The sequence below is a fragment of the Phyllostomus discolor genome, chromosome 3 (genome assembly GCF_004126475.2).
Source record: "Phyllostomus discolor isolate MPI-MPIP mPhyDis1 chromosome 3, mPhyDis1.pri.v3, whole genome shotgun sequence".
In the NCBI taxonomy this organism is placed as follows: domain Eukaryota; kingdom Metazoa; phylum Chordata; class Mammalia; order Chiroptera; family Phyllostomidae; genus Phyllostomus; species Phyllostomus discolor.
The window spans coordinates 44,799,587-44,822,501 of NC_040905.2; the positions used below are offsets into that span (position 1 = coordinate 44,799,587).

Below are 22,915 nucleotides of genomic sequence, written 5' to 3' on the forward strand. Positions count from 1 at the left end.
CTGTGTTTTCTTTTATGGAGAATGGCGGAGCAGCACTGTCATGTAATACTTCCTTCATAGTAAGGCTTAAATGAGAAAATAAGGGTAGAGCACCTTGATCAGTGTCTGACAACTGGTCAACTCTCGGTCATTGTGAATGCAAGCTACATCAGGTGGCCAGGGTGGACTTAGTGGTGATTACGTATGGGTTGGGACAGCAGGACACAGCTCTTTGCGTTGCAGTGACAAGGTGACATTCTCTAGATGGGGCTGCATCACTTCTCTGTGTGCTCTGAGTGAGTGGAATGTGAAGTGGAAGTTGCAGCGTGTACTTTATTTAATCTCCTGTTAGAAATTATTGGGAAAACAAGAGGGTTTTTTTTCTGTGCAAAATTTCCTTTCCAGAATTTTTCATTAAATACTCTAGCTCAATGCCTTTTTAGAACTGTTAAATATGGCTGCGAGGTCTTATCAAGATGTAGATGCTTCACACCAGGATGGCTGGGACCTGAGGTAGCAGGGATGTAGAACAGCATTAGGAAGGCTGTTCTGCAGGGGGATTACTCCATGGGGTGCTCAGCCCTTATCTTAACCCTAGTATGGGATGTCCATCCGAGGACTCGGTCGGTGTCACTCACTGAAGAGTCAGGAATTTTGACAATTTCAAGGTAATTACGAATCATACTCAGCTGTGGGAAGTGATGTGTGATTCGTTTTTCCATTGTACAAAGCAGCTCAGCCTTCTCTGCACTTTCTCCAGAGAATGACTTTGCCAACTCACTTTCTCCTCCTGTCCATAGAAAAAAAAAGTTTCTCCAAGGACAAAAATAGGATGCCAAGCTGATCTGATGCTCATTTCGTATGTTACTATAATGATATTAGTATTTTCTCCACAAAAAAAGAAAAATTCTCCTTCTTGCCCCCCCCCCCCAATTTATCACAGAATTTAAAAAATCATAGCCAGCTTTGGAAAGAATCTGAGGAGATTCCTCAGAGCTCAGCTGGATGCAATGGTCTCTGTTCACATCTGCTGTGGGTACGTTGTTCCGGCTGCGTCAGGCGTGCAGGCTCAGCGGGAGGGACAAGCATTAAGTAAGCATATCAACTAAGGAGTCCAATATAATCAAAATAAGCTTTAGTTGAAAATATAGCAAAGGATTTTTTTCATGAATATAAGTAGGATCTAAGTGTCAAGTCTTAGGGACATAAAAGTGTTCCCAAGGCAAAATTGAATCTTGTTTTTCTTTGAAAGATGACTTGCCTCGTTTTATTCAAGGAATTGAGTAAATTAAAAAGATTGTGTCCTGATCTCAATTTAGAATATAATGATTTAGAGCTTCTGCTTGGTTGCAACCAAATTTTGGGGCCGAGGGTATCTTTTTTTTCTCCATGAATAAATTCTTTAATTACAGTCCTAGATATATGCTCAAGACAAATGAAAACAAACATCCCCATAAAAACTTATATGTCGGTGTTCATAGAAGCATTATTCATAACTGCCAAAAAGTGGAAACAACCCAAATGCCCATCAGCTGAGGAACGGACATGTACAATGTGGTGTATACATAAAGCAGAACAGTGTTTGGCAATGAAGAATGAAATGCTGATACATTACAACATGAATGAACCTTGAAAACATTATGCTATGTGAAAGAGACCAGTTACAAAGGACCACATATTGCGTGATTCCACTTATATAAAATGTGCAGAATAGCAAATCCTTTCAGATAGAACGTAGACTAGTGGTTGCCTAGGATGGGGGTGAGCGTGGGGGCGGCTGAGGAGTGGGTGCTGATGGGAGTGAGGTTTCAAGTGGAGGCGATAAAAATGTTCCAGAATTGATTGTGGTGATGACTGCACAACTTCAAGTATATTAAAAATCATTGAATCGTGCACTTTAAGTGGGTTTTGAATACTATGGTATTGAATTATACCTCAATAGACCTCTGACAAAAACATATGTATGGGGAGGAAGGAGTATATACTAGAACATTAACAGTGGTTTTGTTGATTACTTTTTCATAGTCTTTTTCAAATTTTCTTAAATAATTATGTTTTTGGCTCAAACGTGTCACAAATAATTTTTTTAAAAAGCAGTATTTCCAAAAAAGATATCATAAATCCTCTCTGAAAGAAGGCAGAGTACAGATGCGAAAGTTGTGTTGTAAAGGAACACTTGTTTGAGTTGCCGGAGCACAAGGGTTTCTTGGCTCACCTGGACACGCCCTCCCGGGCTGCTGGCGCTGCAGCCCCCTGGGGCCTGGGTCAGCCTGTGGAGTCAGATGCAGTGTTGGAGCTTGTGGACCGACAGGGCTCACGCCGATGTCTCTGTAGGGAGTGACTCATTGTTTCCCCCAGTCCATATTTATTCTTGCTAGTATCCCACTTTTAGGAAAAAATATCATTTGGGAAACTGAAACAGAAGGTCAACGTGTTTTGGTAGCCTCTTAAGAGTGGTAGTTTCTCAAATTTGTTTACTTCACCATTTTGATCTTCTGGCAGCTGTGAATCAGATGTTCACACTAGGCTGAAACAATAAAGTGATACATGTGAGTGAAGTCGTTACAAGTGAAGTGTCATTGCGCAACGGGAAAGCAAGGGTGGATCTGGTCTCACAGAGGCGGAGGGGTGGGAAGAAGCAAGGGGAAAGGCGTTCATCCGTCTGATCCATCTGGCAGTGCAGAAGCTGTGATAACAGTGCTGGGATTGGCAGTGTTTGAAGTAATCACTCAACTTTCCCTTCCCTGGCTTCCCCCCAGCTCGCCTAATGATCTACCACATTTCTTTAGCTGTTTGGGGCCATCAGATCCAGGTGGAGGAGAGAAGCATTTATTCAGTACCTGTAATGGGCTAGGCACTCTGCTTGGCACTGGGGATACAGGTGTTGAACCAAAATCGATTTGGACCTAGCTTTTCTAGAACTCACAGTCTGTTGGGCAAAAAGGATTCCAAAGACTATGAACTACCCTCAGGGTTTCTCTGGGCATGTGTGGAGTGGGTGGAGCAAGCCGAGAGCGTGGCTCTTGTTTCCTGTTGTGTTTCTGATGCTGCAAGTCTAACCCAGTGGTGCACTTGACCATGGACAGCTGAACCTGAGGGTAGGGATGAAATGGTAGTAGCTGTCTGGCTGGCGCTGGTCATGATTCTTCTTGCCTCCTTCCTGGGGGTGGAGTTAGATGGCACAGCAAATGGTAGTTAAAGGAGAATACTGCACACTATATTTTCAATGTCAGCTTTTTTTTTTTTTTTGCTTGAGGCTAGCCTCTGTGGCCCCATTTTTCAGAAGACAGGTTTGTGCACAGAGTTGAGCTCTATTACGCTAATCTGTTTCTTAAGACACTGAAATTAATCTGGTAACTACTAAACCCTGTTTTGAAAACTCTGTTCTCTGCTGCAGTGTCTCTGGTAAACATGATTATTACAGAGTATTTCTTGTTCCATTATATTGTAGTTTGGCAATAAGAAGTATGTTTATGAAGTTGATAAGTCTGATTTAGAGGGGGTAATCCTTACTTCTGGGTCGGCCTTGAAGGTGAGACTACTCATAGGTCTTTAAAACAGAATAGCCTGGAGTTACTGATAGCATTATCTGCTGCAGGTTGCTATAGCAATGAGTGGTGTGACTGCACGGTGCAGTTGGTGGTACAGTGGGTGAGTGTAAAAGGATCGTAGTAATTTAGCAGAAATTCTCCTGGAGCAATTTAATGAAACCCCAGTAGAATGAGTGCCAAATTCTTTGAAAGCTCTAAGGTGTAGTTCCGTATAAACCTAGACCAATTAAAGATACATTATTTTCCTGTGTTTACACACTGTCACAAATATCTTGATGATTTTAGGATAAAGGTTTTATAACTTTGTAAGTTAATCTTTTAAATGATGGAGTACAAATTTTATGAAGACTTGTCTGTTTTAATATAGTTTGAATGAAAATACAACAAAATTGCATTAGACAAGACGGGAAACCATAGGCTGGCCGTGTACAAAGACGAGCTCTCCGGGAGGTGCAGGAAGCTGGAGTGAGAGCGCGCTGCCGGGGGTGCGCACCTTCTCTGTTGTCACCGCAGGCCAGGGTGCCACAGTGCAGCCTCCTTCCTCAGCCCTCTCGACTCCACCGTGTACTGTTTTTCTGAACCCCTAATGTAGGTAGAGAATTCTTTAGAAACGGAATCATAATTCAAGAGCATCAGGTCTGAAATGGCTTTAAAGGAATACTCTGTGATGGACAGAATGAAAATGCATGTGACTTGATGTCTGTGCAGATGTGTCTGTTGAAACTTTGGTTCTGGTGACCTTCCCCTTCTTTTTTAACATGTTGGGGGTATCTTTCCCACTTACCCAATTTTTAATAAAACCCCTACTATGTTAATATACTATGATACACATAGTAGGTGCTTCACATCACCTGCATCTGTGCAGTGGGGCAAAAAGCTTTGGACTTAGGCGCTTTAACAGCAGGCTTTTGAAGGGTCAAGTTGGCTCAGGTGGCACATTGCCGATCACGCTGGCCTGCAGATGTTACTCTGCTGCCACCTGGAGGCCTTGCGCGGGGTGTGCATTGAAAGGTAGGCGGGGATGCCGGGAACAAAAGCTGCGGCGGCTGTTCCTCAGCCACTGCTTTGTCCTGTGCCCTGTTAAGGTCCATTGACATGACCACACAACATCGAAGCTATTCCTTTTTCATTTTTCCTTGTAGAGCTAGTATAAATTCAATATCGATACGCTATTGTGGAGTGTATTATCCTCTTACTTGTTTGATACAAAGCAAATTCAAAGTTTTTGTTATGTAGTTTTTTAAAAACAGCATCCCCGTGGGGAAGTTGACTTCCCTGTTCCATCCTTGCCTTAAGATATAAATGAATCCTGTGTACCTCTTCTAAGCAGAAACATGGGTGAGAACTCCTGATGTTGTGGCCAGGTCGTGAGAAGAGCCTGAAAAGTCCACTCAGAGGTTTGAGGCCTCAGGTGACTAACAGCCGTGGCAAAGCGAAGTAAGGAACTTGTAGTTGATGCACCTGCTGGGAAAACAAGAGCGGTTTCCCCAGAATCAGCTTCAAGCAGGGCCACGGGGGCAATGAGGGCCCGGTGCGGAGCCTTGCGGCCCACAGTGCTGCATGTTAACACAGACTCAGGGCCCAGATTCTTAGCCGTCTGCCCTTGCTAGGCCTGTCTCTAACCCTTTGATTTTCCCTGGGCCCACGCTCGCCATTGGCGGCGGTTATTTAACAACAGTGGCTCTTGTTTACTGGCAACTGAGTGTTTGGGAAGAGAACCAATCAGTCAAGGCACAGAGAAAAATACCCCTTAAGTGAACCTTCCTGTACATCCCAGAACATCCTGGCCCCTGATATTTCCAGGAAAGACTTGATTCAGAGTGCCCACACCCGGCATGCCTGCGGCTTGTCAGTGCTGAGCCTGCTGCAAAGTCGAAAGGGTGCGCCGAGGTCCCCAACTTTCGCCCGTGCCCGAGGGAAGGCCAGACTTCCCCCAGAATGAGTGACGCGCTTTGGGAACAGGAAGTCTTTGGTATTTGAGGAATAGATGTGTGGGATTTCCTCAGGTGGGTACCAGTCACGTCTGTAGAATCTGTGCTATGTTGAAGAGCCTTCTGTTGGTGAGCGGCCTTCCTCCTGAATCAAGGGCATTATTTACTTAACGATCATTTTTCCCCTCAGGATTTCCTGTGAGAGCTCCCGGGCCTGTTTACATCTCCGTCCACACGAATAGCAACACCGGAGGGTGGGCAGTAAGGTTCTGAGATGCTGTGCTCTGAGGAGAGCGGATTTTTAAGAATCCTAATCTAAAAACCCAGCTCCATGCAGATGGCTCCTGGGACATTCATTTATAGGCATCATCTACTTTCTCTTTTTTTCTCCCTTTTTAAACAAAAGCTTCTATCAGCAGATCCTGATGAAAATTATTCCTTTTGCAGAGATGAAGAATTCGGTGTCCAGCAGATCATCACCTGAACAGGAGGATGGAAAGGTAATGGTTCCCTGCCCTCCTCCCCACTTCTTCTCTGTACTTCTCTCCAGAGGTGAAGTGGAAGTGAAGATCTAGTGGTGATAAAAAAAAATTTTTAAACCAAAAAACCCCAAAGATGTGCCTCAAGTCACATTCAAAATAACTTGAAATTGAGCTTTCCTCATTGAATTTTCCCTCTGTTGTCTGTGCCCATACATAGCTATCTTTCTAGGTTGAAATTTTAGATGCAAGATGACTTAATACATTTTGCAAAACAAATTTGTACTTTGGGATTGATAACCACGGATGCTTGCCAATAATGGGATTGCTTGAGTAAGCCTGGGAGAGGTCCTCTGAGAACGAAATAGCCTGTGGGTAGCTTGCAGTCAGGTCTCGGCTTGGGACACAGGCTTCTCTTGTTGTTAGGCTTTAAACAATGTCAATTAAGGACAAGCCTCGCTTCCTGTTCGTGTATGGTGATACACGTAACGTGTCTTTACTGATGTTCTCTGAGGTTGTTTTTCTAGTTTACAAAAATAACAAAACATGAAGGGGGCACACAGTAATTTAAAAAACACAAACCCTACAACCTGACTTTATCTTTTCCAGTGTGCGAAAAGCCTGGCTCAGCGGGATGAACGTGAAGACCAGGACAGCCTAGAGTCGGGTACGTTCCAAACCGTTGCTTCCCTTTGTAGTCACGGGGGTACCACAGTCCCGGGAATACAGAGGACGAGAAGGAAACATATTGTAGAAAGAAAGTCTTCCTTCCTGGGAGCCTTGTGTGTTTCTTAAAACCACTCCGATAAATTTTCTTTGCTGCATTACTTATAATACTATGACCAGGGCTTGAATCTCCATTTATAATCTAAAAAGCAAAACAATTGAAGCAAGGCAATGAAAGCATTTCCTGAGCAATGTTACCCCGAGCCAGCTCTCAGCTGGGGCTGGACCTGGGGCTGGACCTGGGGCTGGTTGCATGCTGCTTCGTTATTCCTGTGAGGTGGGCACTGCAGCGTCAGGTGAAGCGACTCCACCGGTGGAGAGTGGGCGGTGGAACGGAGACTCATACCTTTTTTCTGCCTGGACCCGGAATCCCCAAGCCTACTGCTACCCCATTTTGATACCCAGTGGGACCCCTCTGGAGCTGAGCCTCTAGGATCTTATGCCCTGGACTCAGGAAGAGGCCAGATGGGTGTCCTGGGGCATGGCTGTGCTGGGAGAGTCCTTCAGAGGACCCCGGTGCCCCCTTGGCGAGGTGAAGGTAGTTCTCCCCACGGGCCTGGAGGTTCTCGTCTGCTCATGTGCATTCTCATTCACAACTGCCTGAGGACACCTCCCCGAATCTCTTCCCCAGACACTTTCTAGTTCTTCGGCTAATTTGGGCCTGAGACTCCTCTTTTGAGTTAGAGTCTGGTGAAGCGGTCGGGTTTGAGTTCAGCCGGGTACCTGGAGGGTCCATGAAAGCCTCTGGGCGAAGTGGAAAGCAGGGAAGCACAGACTCTCCTAGTTGGTTTCTGCAGGCTCAGCAAAGCTGAGGCAGTTCACATACCTGGAAAGCACAAGGGCAAAGCAGTCTGAGGAGCTGCAGAGGGTGAGGTGGTGGCAGTGGCAGTGGCAGTGGCACCGAAGTGCTCCGGCTGATGTGAAATCCGGGAAAACCAAAACAATGCCCAGGGTGTGTTAAGGAACAGCAGTGGGTGGGCCTGCAGTGCCTAGCGGTCAGGGTGCTCCCTGGAGGCCAGTGGCGTGTTATGGACGCTCTGGCAGGCACTCGACAGAGCAGTTCCAACAACTGGGAAGTCGTGGAGGGTGAAGCTGGGCGAGGAGGAAGCGCTCTCGGGGGTGGCTGGCTGTGCTGCTGGTAGCTTGGCCACAAGCCAGCAGTGATTTGCTGGGGCTCCTTGCGTGAGGTGCCACCGAAATTGGAACAGAAACTGAGACCGTACCCAGTAATACGTACACCTTTAATGTTTCTACTGTATGAGGTAAGAGGAAAAATGGACTTTCGGGGGGGGAAGGGGAAGGGGAAATGAAAGCCAGCATCTCCGTGTGGATGAGTATCGCAGCCACCAAAGCTAGGAGCATGGCCCTTGCTCACGTGTAGAGGATGCCTCATCCGTAAATTGTGTCATGCTCCCAGGAATGTTAGCTCTGAAGAATGTTTTACCAAGACGAATTACTGATGGGGGAGGAGTGTTGGGTGTTAAAACTATGAAATGCCAGGATTATTTTAATTTTAGGCTTTAAAAACTCACATCATTCCCAAACTGGTGTGCTTGCTGGGTGAAGAAGACACGTGTTAAGGGTATTGGAGTAGCCTGAGCTAATCCAAGTGTTTTGTCAGTAACATCACTGTGCCTGAGGAGAGCTGTAATGAAGGATTTGAGAGGGACAACTGTGAATGATGTTAATCCAGGGGTTTATGAAAGGGCTGTGAATGATGGTTCTTTGTGCCAACATTTGCTTTTTTTGTTAACTTGAACTTGTTTTGGACTAACGAGAGTCACCTGACTTTATGCAAAGAAAACGATCATCGATTTTAAAAGAAACTTCTGAGACAGAGAAAGGGGCAACAAGGCAGGGAGCAATAGTCAGGTGATGAGCTGGAGTCTGCAGCTGAAAATGGCTTTTCCATGAGGCCATTTCCAAACTGTTTTGCTGTTCTATAAGTGCTCGTATTCTGCTCGGTGTCTAGGGACAGGCTGATACATGGGCGGCCAAGGTGTATGTCTTCGCTGACTGGTATTGTTCAAAATGGCATGGTGTGGGTTTGGCGTGACCTCAGAAACTGCACCAGTGCCGTTCCAGTAGGACTCTCTGTGATGGGGAACATGTTCTATATCTGTCCTCGTCAATATGGTCTCCAGCAGCCACATATGTTTATAGAATGTGTGATGTGTGACTAGCGTGACTGAGGAATTGACTTTTAAATTTCATTTCATTTCTTGCACTGAAAGTTAACTTTATATTGCTTTTGTTAACCCATCAAAGCATCAAGAATCATACTGGCCATTAGTTGATACACCAGAAATGTTGGTTGGAGGGATCATGTCTCAGGTGAATAACATTTAGCAAGCTCATCCAAGCCAGTGCCCCCAGCCACCGCACTGGGAGGTGATGGTGGGGTTACAGTACATTTATGGTGAGTCAGCAGTCATGGCCCCACTCTCTGCGGATGCCGTAAGGGCCTGGTGTTTTGCTCAAAGGGTGAATATCAGTTGAAGGGCTGGGCTATGATTCTGTTGCTGCCACAGTGAAGGATGGGACTCCTCAGTGTATGATTCCTTCACATTCTCGGCAGCTAGCATGGGAGGAGAGGACGAAGCATTTGGAGGAAGTGGAAAGACAGAAGGTAGGTGAGGTGGAGCAGGACAGAAATTAAGAAGAAAGGAAGGGCCCATTTGGCGCAGGGTCCAGTTAGCCCCCGATAGAAGTATGGAAGCAGAGGGGACGAAATACCATGTGAAAACAGAAGCTCAGCAGTGGGCAGCAGCAAAGGCTGTGCCTGGGAGCAGGGAAGTGAACCCCTGGCCCGAACGAGTGGACGCCGTGGGAATGCAATGGGATGGCTGTGCTTCGGCTGCCCTGTTGGAATCCTGAGTGCAAACCAAGATTCCTAAACAATCACCAGATCAGCAAAGCTGTGAGTGGCTTGATTTGTTGTTCTCTTGCAAACTCTACTTTTAAAAAGTTGAATCTGAAAAAATAAAACCATGTGCCTGGTTAGAAATTAGGATACCCAGTTAAAAGCTAAGTGCGTGCCGAGGACTGTGAAACAAGAGTGCTGGTATCTCAGGTGAATCACCGAAGCTCCAGGAAGGTGACCCTTGCTCTCTCATCAGGTGATGTTCAAGAGCGTGAGCGAGGTTGTGTGTGGCAGCCAGATTTAGTGACACTGGTACTGAGGCTGATTTTCTTGTAATAATGTATCAGCCATGGCTGCATTGGACTACAGATTATTTGAAACTTACTTGGCTAAAACTGCATATTGTGTTACTATTTGAACGGAGGAAAAAGGATGTGAAATGGACTTATTAAAGCAAGAACTGTGTGAGCATATTTTTTTCAAATTTTTAATTTATTGATTTTAGAGACGAGAAAAGAGAAAGAGGGGGAGGGGAAAAGAAGAGAGAGGCACATCGATTTGTTGTTCTACTCCTTGATGCATTCATTGGTTGATCCTGGTATGTGCCCTGGTGCCCTGACTGGAAATCGAACCCGAGACCCTGGTGTATTGGGATGACAATCTAACCAATTGAGCTACTGGCCAGGGCATGTGCACATGCTTTAACTTTCCTCATGGGGGGAGGATGGGAAGGCGGTAGGGAGGGATGCTAAGGGGGTGGTTATCGCACTGGTTAGCGTCATCCTTTTTGCTTGGGTAGTCCGAGTACCCTGAAGCTCTGGGCACGAGGCAGTGCTGTGTCTGCTGTCCTAGGTTTGGCTGGTAGACAGTGAGCTTGGCACAAAGGCCAGAGAAGATTTTTAAACGTAATACCTTACTAAATAGCTTTGTGGGGGGGAAATTAACTTTTTTATTTTTTTTATTTTTAAATTTTTAGAGATTTTATTTATTTTTTAGAGAGGGAAGGGAGGGAGATAGAGAGAGAGAGAGAAACATCAATGTGCAGTTGCTGGGGGTCATGGCCTGAAACCCAGGCATGTACCCTGACTGGGAATCGAACCTGTGACACTTTGGTTCACAGCCTGCGCTCAATCCACTGAGCTACGCCAGCCAGTGCTAAAAATTAACTTTTTTAAATTATAGATGTAATAAATGCTCATAGTAGAAAAATCATAAGTTTTAGAACAAGTAAGAAAAAAAGAAAAAATATCCCTATTATTCCCCCCTCCCCGACCAAAGCAGCTACTATTAAAATTTGGTATATTTCTTGCCAGTGTTTTATCCTATGCATCTATTGTTTCCATAGTTGTGATCATGTAAACAATAGAATTTTGTGTCCTGCTTTATCCATTAAACACTATATACCATAAGTATGATCCATTTCAGAAGGTAGCTTAAAATGACTCTGTATATGTTTCTATTAAAAATACAAATTACTTTTCTAAGAAGAAAGGGAAAATGTCATAGAGTCTTCCAAGAAGTATATTTAATATTTATGGGCCAGAACCACTCCCTTTTTGAAATAATATATATTACTTGATTTTATGGAGTGGCTTGGTTACTAGTACATGCTGAGGCTTGAACCCAGTTATTCTTTAACACTTTGGGTCACTTCATTGCTATTGTTGTTTGTTACTGTTATGAGATATGAGAAAAAGAAAGCCTCTCAGTGGTGCTGGCACTGGGAGGATGGGCACAAGGGAGACAGATTAACCAAAGTGGGATGTGGAAGGAAACCTCACTTGATACTTCGAACTGCGTCCAGACCAATGGGAAGAGAAGGAAGCAGAAACAGACAGAAACAAACAATAGGAAGTGAGGTGCTTCAGATTGCTCACCCTACGTGACACAGACCTTCTGTAACTCTAGACCAAGAAGGAGAAACAAAGGGCCCACACGGGAAGCTTAGGAAAACTTCAGCAAAGGGAAGCTGGAAGGAAATGGCTGGAAGATGCAAAGGAACAGCCTCTCTAGAACAGAATGTTGGATGTGGTACAAACTCTCTCCCACATGTCCATTTATGGATCTATCTGGGGAGCTCCAGGCCCATGGATTTCAGTGGTGAGCTGGGCGGAGAAGTGCAGTCAGTAGTCCTAATTAGGTTACTATTTCCTTTCTTATGTTAACTAAAAGTTTTGAAATGGAATTAATGCTATTAAGCTATAAAAGCTTATACAACAGTGTTTTTAAGTTGTTTGTGAAAAGTTTTGCTATGGCGCCCAAGAAGATCTTAAGTGTGGAATCTTAAGATCTAGGAGCTGGCCCTCTATTGGCTATTATTTGATAACACATGTGTCTATATTGAGATCTCAAGGATGTTGGATGAAACATAAAAAAAAAATAAAGTAAAAAAGGGAGAGGGAACCTTGGCAAAGCTCCTACCCTTCTGAAAAACAAGTTTTAAAGCCTAATTTTTGGCAGATGTCTCTCTATGTCCCAAGCTACAGAAGTGTCTGTGGATTCCCCCTTTTTTTTTTCATTTTTTGGGTGGAGCAGGAAGGGGTGGTCATTTCTTTAACACAAGCCAAAGCTTACCAGTGACTTGGTTTTGAAATCAAGGGGCTGGGCCCAAGTGCCCATCAGCTGATGAGTGTATAAAAAAGCTGTGATACACTTACACAGTGGAATATTACTCAGCTGTTAAGAAAGAAGGAAATCTTACCTTTTATGACAGTATGGATGGACCTGGAGATTATTATGCCAAGTTAATAAACCAGTCAGAGAAAGAAAAATACCAAATGATCTCACTTAGATGTAGTAACTACTGAACAAAATAAATTGGATGAACAAAGTAGAAACAGAGGCATGGATACATGGAACAGACTGACAGCTGTCAGAAGGGAGGGGTTTAGATGATTGGATTAAAGAAGAGGAAGAGATTAAACAAAAAAACCAACAACAACCCATATATATGACACACAGACAACAGTGTGGTGATAGCCAGGGGGAAAGGTGGGCATAGGTGGAGGTGGGCAAGTGGGGGGGGGCATGGGGACCAGAAGAAACTTTGCTTGGAGTGATGGGCGCATGAGGCAGGGTACAGGTGATGTTTTCTTGAGTTGTACACGTGCAACCGCTGTGGGTTTGTGAACCAGTGTCATTCCAATAAGTTCAATGAAAACTAATGGAATAAATACAAATAAAAAGCTAAAGGAAAGAGAGGAAGGAAGGAAGAAGGAAGGGAAGAATGAAAGGAAGAAGGAAAGAAAGAAGTCAAGGGTCTGGGGTGGAAAAATATCCCAAGAAGGCCAACGGGAATGCAAAGTTATCCTTAAAAATTGACTCAAATTTTATTCCTTTTGTTAACTTCAGTGAAATTTTCTTATTGCAGTTGTTGAAGTTTTAAAAACTGTGTTTGGTAGAAGAAATTCCTGACTTACTGGAATTCTATTGAGTATTACAAGCGCAATTTTGTTCTCTTATCACAAATGTCCTGCCTTTTATATTCGTGCCTTCATTGTTTGGATAAAATTCCCCTTGTGGAATGCAAGTAAAGCATTTTTTTTAATTAAATTAGACAGTTGGAGTATTTATGGGCAGACTTTTATCCCATAAATTAGAAGAAAGAATTTTGGGAATTTTTAGGTTAATGTATACTATAGACTAGGGAACATGAAGAAACTAAAGTCTTACTGGAAGTGTGCAGTCCATCATACTGCCTTTTTCCTGATTGAAAAAAAATCCTGTCTTAAATTATAATTTCCAAGTCCAGGAAGCAGTGGTGGGTCTAGTGTCCTACTTAGTGTTTGCTCACTAAGGTTTAAAAAACAAAAAGCCAAACGAAAGTGGGTTAAGAGTTGCTAATCTAAGCACCCAGTTATCCTGTGGTTCCAAACTCTTCAAGTTTTAATTTCAGTGGAGTTACTGTGGAGCCATAACGATACTGGAGACTGGACCCACCCCTATAGAAGTCTAATTTAATTGGTCTGGAGTGTAGCCTGCACTTCAAGAGTTCTAAAGGCTCCATGTGATTCTCAGGTACAGCCCAGGTTGACAACCAAGGACAAAGTGCATTAACTTAAGGGAACTTTGCTCTTCTGAAATCACTCCTGACTTACTGGGTTTTCTATATTTTAGGAATTTAGATTCTAAGAGCAATTAATGGAAGCCAATTTGTATTAAGTTTGCAAACTTGTAATGATTATCAACATTGAAATCGTAGATCTGTGGGAAATGTGAAAACTTTGAGGAAAAGTCATTGAAAAACTTGCCTAACTACTTGAACCTTAATGAGATGATGGACTTTGAGGTGCGCCAATTGGGATGAGGGAAGTTGGGTCTACACTAACATTATAAGGGCTTTACGGCGATGCCTGATGCTTTTGGCATTAGTACCTGCAGTATAATGAAAGTTGCCTTTTTCATCTCATTGTCCACCTTAATGTCTAAACTGTAATTGAGGGAGGGGATATGGCAGTTTTTTCTCTGATTTCTAAATTTTTTATTCTCCAAAATAATATGTTCAACTCCAAATAAAGAAGCTTAGTGAATAAGTTAACTCCACAGGTTCCATTTCTAAAGATTATGCTGATGTTTAAATCAAACGATTAGCTTATAAATTTCAAACAGCTATAACATTTTAGGAAATGATAACTAATTATGAAACAAATGAAATGTATGAACTGTATTCTAGAAATAGCATTTATGAAATTTTTATATGGGAAGTTAAAATTCCACTCAGGAGTTGTGTCCCTTCTTCTGGTGTTGCAACATTTCAGAAAACCTGTGTGTGCAGACATGTCATGAAAGCACCGCCTGGGAATGTCATGAGGAATCCCGGGCTGTGGGCCTGACTGCAGTGTGAGTGTGTTTATGTGCGTCTGGGCCTGCTTTGTGCTGAGTATCAGTGGTTAATCCCCTGGAAGGGGCTGGAGGGCAATTAAGATTCTGGCTATAGCTTTTGTGCCGGGCAGTACAAGCTCTAACAATTTATTGGGACAATTTGCTTTAACTTTTAGAATGGCTAATTTAGAAGGCATTTTTATGAAACACAGCCCCTTACTTCAGGCATAGGCAAGAAAGTCAACAGAATTTTTTCTCTAAATGAGATTCTGATGAAGAATATGTGTAGCTAAAATACAGAGAAGTAATGCAATTCCACGTCAAATAGGAGATCCAGTAGCAAATAATCTGTTGTTTCTTCATAATATTTAAAATCACAAACAAAAGATCAGATTAAGGGTGAAGTTAAAGGTATCTAGAACGTGACAGGAGAACTTCGAGTGAGCTAGCTGGGTATCATCCAGGTTCTTGAGATTTGTCTGCCGAGAGCATGTCTGCTGACCTAACTGGGGTCCACTCATCTGCCCACAGGTGCCACATGGGAGCTTCTCCTTGGGGTTAACTCTTGGGAGCTATTAAGTCCAACGAGACACTATTAGTTCCCAAAAAATGAAAATTATTTTCTGCATATAATTTTTAATGTCTAATTAGTTCCCTCAGAGTTACGTGGTAACTTACTTAATAAAGACATGCAAAAGGAAATGGAATTTTCTCTTTTGACTCATTCTGTGCATCTAAGTGATGCAAACATTCTTTTAACATGAATTCCAAACATGTAAGCAACATAGATTCTGTGGTTTTTGTTCCATACTTTAAAATTTTTAAACTTTATTTTTTAGAACAGTTTTGGATTTACAGGAAAGTCATAAAAATAACACAAAAAGTCCCCATTTGCCCATTTCTCCACTTCCCCAGTTTCTCCTGCTATTAACATCGTATATTACTATGCTGCATTTGTCAGCAATAAACCAGCATTGATACGTTATTGTTGAATAAAGTCTACATTTAGACTTTTGAAAGCTTTTATCTAATTTCCTTTTCTGTCCCAGGACACTGCATTACCTTCAGTTGTTGTGTTTCCTTTGGCTTCTCTTGGCTGTGAGAGTTTCTCGAACTTGCCTTGTTTTTGATGACCTTGACAGCTTTTGGAGTCCTGCTGAGGTATTCTGTAGACTGTCTCTCAAATGGTATTTTTCTGTCATTAAACCAGGGTTACGGTTTCTAAGAGGAAGTCCACATACCACAGAGGTCAAGTGCCATGTTCATCACATATCAGTGGTATACACTTATCACTGTTCATGATGCCCTCGATTACCTGGCACAGGTAGGGTTGTCAGACTCCTCTGAAATGGGTGAAATTGCTTTCTCCCACTGCTCTTTCCATACTGTGCTCTTTGGGAGGAAGTGATGGTGTGCCTCAGACTTCATGAGCGGGAAGTTATCCATATACTTCCTTGAGGGTGAAATGAGCTACAGAAGCTATTTGGAATTCTTCTATATGGGAGACTTGTATCCTCCTACTTATTTCTATTCAGTTATTTATGCCAGTGTGGATTCATGGGTATTTATTTTATACTTTGGGTAATAGTCTAGGACTACTTTAATTGCTGCTCAGAGTGCTCTAGCTTTGGCAATGGGAGCTCTTTCAGTGGGCTTCTGTGTCTTCCCTGTGTGTCCTGTCGTTGGGGGTGTTGGTTCAGGGCGGTGAAAGTGTTCTTTATGGTACTGCAATGCTGGGCACATGACCCTGCATTTGTCAAAACCCATAGAATGTATGGACACAGGAAAGGTTCATGTGTACGAATAAAAACGATTAAGAAGTTGGAGGATCCTGTGATGAAATGCAGAATGTGACCAAAAAATCTAACCACTAAAAAGGTTTGAAATACCTTACTGTTGGGGGTTGGGGGATGCAGACCTCAGTACCTGGGGAAATGAGTGGGGCCTGTAAGAATCAAGGCAAAAGAAACCGTCATCTAGGCAATGAAGTTGTTTCCCATGGGGTACAGGTTAACAATTCTGATCCACTGTCAGTGAGTACAGGAAATGAACAACCAGATAAGTGGATTTGGATAGTAGGTGCCAGGTTTCTCGTTCTTGGTGTGGGAGTTTGTAGATAAGCAAGGGGCAGAGACTAGAATGATTCATATGCTTATGAAGTAGCATTGTGGGCAGCAGTAGGCACTCATGATTACTTAATGTAGATATGCGTGGTTATGTAGAGAAATATTTGTAGATATGTGTATATTCACACATATATTTCCCCGCCCTGTTAGTTGAGAGGACCTAGAAGCAACACCGTTCCATCCAGTAGCATATACAAGATGAGCCATCCATTACATGTTGTGTGAATTTTGGCTTCAGAACTGCATCATTGACAGTTGAGAGTTTATGTTGAACTATTTAAATCCTTTGCTCATTTTATACCTCATAGTTCACTTATCTACATGTGAATAACCAAATAAAAGCCTACAGAACAACAAGTTTAACTGTGCATGTTAAAACTAATAAAAATGTTTGTGGATAAATATGTTAGAAACATTTTCTGCATATTTGGGAAAATTGGAATTGGAGCATTATCAGAATAACCCTAAAATGTAACTGTAGATGTTGCTGTCCCTAAGTGTCTTGGCTCTTCCTACCATAAGGAATTGTTTCTCCTTAGACCATCACAAGATACATTCCTGCTCCTTCTGCCCATTCTCTGTCCAGATTTGTCGCTCGTGTCCTTGCTTCTCCCACTGCCAGGGCCCCTCACACCCACCATCCTCAGCTGCCTCTCCAAGATAATTCCATAGTTCCTCGTCATTTATTGTTCAGAAAAACTTAGCCAACTTAGCCAATTCTTTTTTTTCAGGTTATGCCCAGGAACTTCATTGTTTAAAACAACATGGTATTCACCAAGGATCTTTTTCTCTTCCATCTGAGTAGAGCCAATATCTATAGCAATACAAGATGCTGGTGGAAGCTGTGATAGCATCATTCTTTAATAGGTTGCTCCAGTCAGAAAATCTATTATTTTCCTGGTCTGAAGTGTTTTAGGTATTTCCTTCTTATACTACATGCGGGTATACCATTATACAAGTAATGTCCTCTTGCTGGATTTCTAGATCTTATCTATTTTTTTCTTAGACAAGGGAGTGATATATAAGGGAGCATATTGGAACCTCTGAAGCAGATGTAGGTTATTTGTTGAAATAAATCAAGGTAATAAAGGTAGACCAGAAATAAAAAAAAAATCTTACTTTAAAAGTAAGGTGAGCGAGGGTTCCTTTTTTCCACAACCTCTCCAATTTTTTACTTGTCTTGTGGATAATAGTCATTCTAACAGGTATGAGACATTATCTCATTTTTGTGATTTGCATTTCCCTAATAACTAGTAAAGTTGAGCATCTTTTCATATATCTGTTGGCCATTTATATGTCTTCTTGGGAGAAATGTCTGTTCAGGTCCTCTGTCCATTTTTTAATTGGATTGTCTGTCAGGAAAAGTTAAATAAAAAGTATGATTTCACTCATATGTGGGATATGAAGCAACAAATGAACAAGCAAGAAAAAAACAAACAAAACTCAGACACAGACAACAGTATTGCGGTTATGGAGGGAAGGGGTGGGGGCAGTAAAAGGTACAGTGGGTCAAATACATGGTGATGAAAGTTGATCCGACTTTATCATAGAAGTGCATACTTAAAACCTAAATAACCTTATTAATCAATGTCACCCCAATAAATATAATTTAAAAAATTTGAACTCCTAAAAAAATAAAAGGAAGGTGATATTATGAAGGGCAGAATCCCAGCATCCTAACTTATGCTTATGACCACAGTGGTTGCACCGATCTCCCAATTCCTGTCTGCTGTATGTGAGTTCAATTTTATGGGCTCTGTTAAAGACATAAAACAGGATGGGGAGGCAGGGAGAACAGTAATTTAGACCTCGGTTGGCTCCGCCCATGTTTGCACTCAGTGAGCCTAATGTCCCCGTGAGAGGGTGACACTGGAGATGTGAATGTGCTGCTCCCACCGCGATTCTCATAAGTGAGCACATCTTACCCCACGGACGTGAGGCATGCTGGTAAAGATCCTCATGTTCTGTATAGCATGGCCCCTCTATGAAAGCCAACCACTTCACTGGGTGCACAGCCAAAGCAGTGCTGTTCTTCAACAAAGAATTGCTTGTGTTGAACTTCGATGACATAGTGTCCTTCTAACAGATTTTTGAAGGAAGATTTCAACCCTCTCTGGGACCTGAGCCTGCATTTAATAGTCACTGGACTGGCTGAAGTTATCCAGGACAAGCTTGTCCTAGAATTCTGGGTGTTGCTTCCCCTGGTCTGTACTTATTATGACTTTTTCAAGAGTGGTGTCTAGCCATGTTAAAAACGGCGGTCTCTGGTGATCAAACGAGGGAACAGAGAAGAAAAACAAATCCTCCTCTCCTCTTCCCGCCTGGTCTGATATTTTTGGAACTTCTTTCCATATTGCCATGTCTCAGTTTTGAAAATCAAGCTATTCTGAGGTTAGGGTAGGGATAGGGCAGTGTTTATAGTATAGAAGAGAAATATAATGAAAGAGACACTTTAATATTTAAGCTAAAACCTATTGAAAACTTATGTCAAGTTCTTTACTATTACCTCATTTGATCCTCACAAATATTTGAAGTACAGCCACTGTGGCCCCATTTTGTATGACACAGAGCCAGTACTTGAGCCCAGATATATATATGGTTTCAAAAATTCATGGTTTTCTTTTTGGCCCGTGGCTCCTTAAATATATGATTTATGACACCATTCTTACCCTCCAGGAATTTGAGGCCCAATAGGAGGATACAAAAACTGTAAAAATACTATAATTCAATCAAAATATAAATGACCCTCCAAGGAGATTTAATTTTATCAAGGTTGAAAGGTGGGTTACCTATTTTTTCGATGAGGAGAATCAAGGGACGTCTCCCTTCTACATGGCTCTTTCAGAAAGCTGAACCTTCAAGGTGGCAGCATGTGCCCTGGGTGGTTGTAACTGTATGGAGATTACTTTCTAAGTAAAGGATTTTCTAATTGAAGGAGGTACGGTAAGGCTGATGAAATCATTCACACTTGCATTGTAATGGTGGTTTGATATTTGATGAGAGAGTGGCCTTGGGGATGTATCACTGAACTCTGCCAACTGCAATTGCAGTCAGCCAGAAAAAGCAAAGAAATTAACCCACTGAATATGAATGAGATATAAATAACATCTTGAATTAATTTAAATATTGGCACAATGGAAAAATAATCTATTTCTATAGAAAATGAGGATAAATGACCTACAGTCAGGAGAAATTTTGGGATGAGCAAGAGAACAAATTGGCTATAAGATAAAAAGGGCTGTAGAAACACAAGAATTTTCTATGGATACTTTATATGTTAACTGTGTGTGGCTTATTAGTAGAAATCATTTCATTCTTTAAAAGATATTGATAAATATGAAGGCAAATGACATTAGGAAATCATTTCTTGTCAGGCTTTTCACATGTATTGGTGGGGTGCTTCTAGTAGTTTTAGTCAGGTTAATTTTCATATCAATAATCAATTGATATGCAACTGATCAACAAAGACTATGCTTTGGGGAAAGTTATATTAAGATAGATCTGTCTGCCTGGAATCTCAAATAATAGAAATGTATGCTACAAAGTTTTTGTAGCTTGCTCTCTTTGTAGCTCGCTCTCTTTGCATGATCCTGAAGTGCTTGCCTGTTACTGATGGTCAAGAGAAGAGCCGCCGGCTCCAGTACTGTGGACCTGGCATTTATCCTACTTAAGGGGCTCTAAAGCTCCACCTTGCATGAGAATGAGAGAAAGACAATAGTATCTCCTGGTCCAACACTTTTCTTTCAGTTTGGTGATTGTCTGTACTGGTGGAGGTTCCCTTTCTTTGGTCTGTAGGCACCTCCGAGGTAGCCAAGGGCGCATGGACCTGTGCACACCCTAAGCATTGCCTGGAGCCTTAAAGAAAAAGGGATTTTCTCTGCCCGTAGGGCTTTTTTTTTTTTTTCAAATATAGATGCAGTTGTGCTGAGTAAATACAGATATACATTTAAGCACTTCAGAGTTTAAGAACGTAACAGTTCATGTAGCTTTTTGTCAAGATAGATGTTTACAGTAAAAGGATATCAAAAATTCTATAGCTGTTATGTAAAGATTCTTACCCACAAGTTGAGATCAATAAGTGCAAGTCATTCATTCATTCACTCAGCATATGCCTACAATGTTCTGGCACTGTTCTCAGTTCTAAAATGTAAAGTGAATGGAAACACCCATCTACAAGATTTTATGTTTTCTCATTAAAGATCCATATAGACTAAAACTCTGTTACTTAAGGGTTGAGAGTAGTTTATCATTACAATTGTACCTAGTTGATGAATAGGAAATAATACATAATTATTCAAATCAAAAGACACAAAATAGAAATGTATTAATGTTTATTTTTACATAGTTGTAATGCTTGCAATTTTTTAAGTTGTATTTTGTTCTAGTTGTGTTGTACATCAATGTAAAACGATATAAAAACACAATGGTGATTTTTGTAATTGTGATTTTGATTTGAATTTGTAATTAAGTGGCTTCTCCCCTTTCTACTTCTGTCTGTGTCCCTCACCCAGCATCTGTCCAACAGAAAGGATTATGAAGCGGGTTATGAAGCAGCTTATAAATCTATTTCCTTGTACAGCATTGCACAGTAGTGCCAACAATTGGGAAGTAATTGAGGTAAAGAGATGCATTTAATTAAGACATATATTGTCATGTTCCCAATCTGCAGGATCAAACAGGTCCTCCTATTACTTTCACTGTCCATTACTTTATTTGGGTGTCAGACGACCTCACAAAACAAAACACAACATTCCTTGCTATTACTATCACTGGAAAAATGCTTGAAAGAGACTTCCCTATGAGACTGGGGATATATTTTTTCCCACCGCAGGTCTTTGTTGCTATGCTTGAGCTTATTTGGGGCACGTGTATCTGTGTGCTTCCAGGGAGTAGGGAAGTAAGTTTGAACAGTGTCACAATTTATGGGGAGGCAGTAATGGGCTTCTCCTGAATGCTAATTACTGGAGGGTTGTTCAGGGAGACTGCGTAAGAACTGTTGGTTTGTGGTAAATTAGTCACCAGCTCTATTGAGACAAAATGCAAGTTTAGAGCAGAGCTATACAGGCACCCAAATCCTTATGATCAACAGCCAAGCTTGGTGACAATTTAAGAAAATACCTCAATTGTGCTAAACAGTAGTAGATGACTTTGCCTGAATTTAATGAGAAGAGTACAGTTCTGTGTGGAATGTCAAGCTCTCCACCACTTCAGGATTAAAAAGGTAGGGAGATGGGACGTTAACTGAATGATCAGAGCTGCTTTGGCTCTTAGATCTGACAAGCTGCCAGCCCTGCCAACGGCATGAAAGAGTGGATTGCTCTAGAAAAATCCTTGTCTGAGTGCGATGGCCTTCATTTGCCTGTGAACAGCTCTTCCTGGATGTCTACACATATAAACCTCAACCTTTATCTAATTCTACACAGGATGGCTTTTCTGAGAAATGATACTCGAGCTCCAGATCAAAACAATCGCCTGCTTTTGGAAGCTTTTCTTGAATCACAAGCAGCTCTTTCAATTCCCAGTTACCTTTCTTCTTCATTCCCACTTCCAGCAACCAGAAGAGGGGAGTTAATGATTCATTGGCTCCTGACGACCTTTTGAATAACTGGACTGTGATGTACCAGCGCGACTCTCAGCTCCCTCTCTCTCTTCCTTTTACTTCCCTAGTTTGGCTTTAATATTTACAGCCTCCTTCTCGGTCTACATGCCTGAACGCCTGAAGGAAGCAAAACATTTATTGCCTCTCCCTCCCCGTGTTCGCCAGCTTTTCACTCAGCCCCATTCCTTCCTTTCACATCACATGGGAGGCTCGCCTCCTGGCTGGGACGCCCGAGTTCTTCCCGGGTCCCCACTGCTGAATCTGCCCATTTCGCCAAGATAAAAAGATGGATTCTGACTCAGACTCACCTTTTAACTACTCGTGGCCTTCCTTCCCCAAAATGAAGATCCGACGGAGGGCGTCCAAACAAGGTAGACCACGGGAGCTACTTTTCCTCCTCTAGAGCCAAGCCAGGCATCTTTGTACTCGTACCTTTTTCTTCCTTATTCCTTTGCCAGACTGTTTGCTGATGAAGTGCGTGTTTATACTCGTCTTTATAAAACTCTCACTATGTAAATACATGTAGACTCCTGAGGTAACCCTACTCCTTCTGCTGTTTCTTTCGCTTTGAATCTACCTTTCTGCTATTTTGTGCATGTGTAATGCTCTTTAAAAAAAAATGAAGGGAGTTTAGTACCAGGCAGATGTTTTGGATTCACTTAATCAGAGTTACCTTGACAATGAAGAGCCCTGGTGGTCTGAACGCGCGGGCCGCTGCGGGCCACGAGGAGAGCTGCGCCGCGTTTCATGGCCAGCTTCTGCCACTTCGGTGCTTGAGTTCTCAAGTGTGTGTTAACATTTTAAAAAATATTTTGTAGCTTAAAATTGTTCTTTTTTAAT

The 22,915-nt window shown here is 42.2% G+C and overlaps 1 protein-coding gene across 1 annotated transcript in view; it reads left to right on the top strand.

The window, feature by feature from the left end:
• Nucleotides 1-22,915, top strand: part of ARHGEF28 (Rho guanine nucleotide exchange factor 28) — a 281,786-nt gene that overhangs the window by 138,997 nt on the left and 119,874 nt on the right. Inside the window, 2 exon segments of the mRNA XM_036020409.1 lie at nt 5,909-5,961; nt 6,550-6,607. Of these exon segments, the coding sequence (XP_035876302.1) occupies nt 5,909-5,961; nt 6,550-6,607 (111 nt within the window).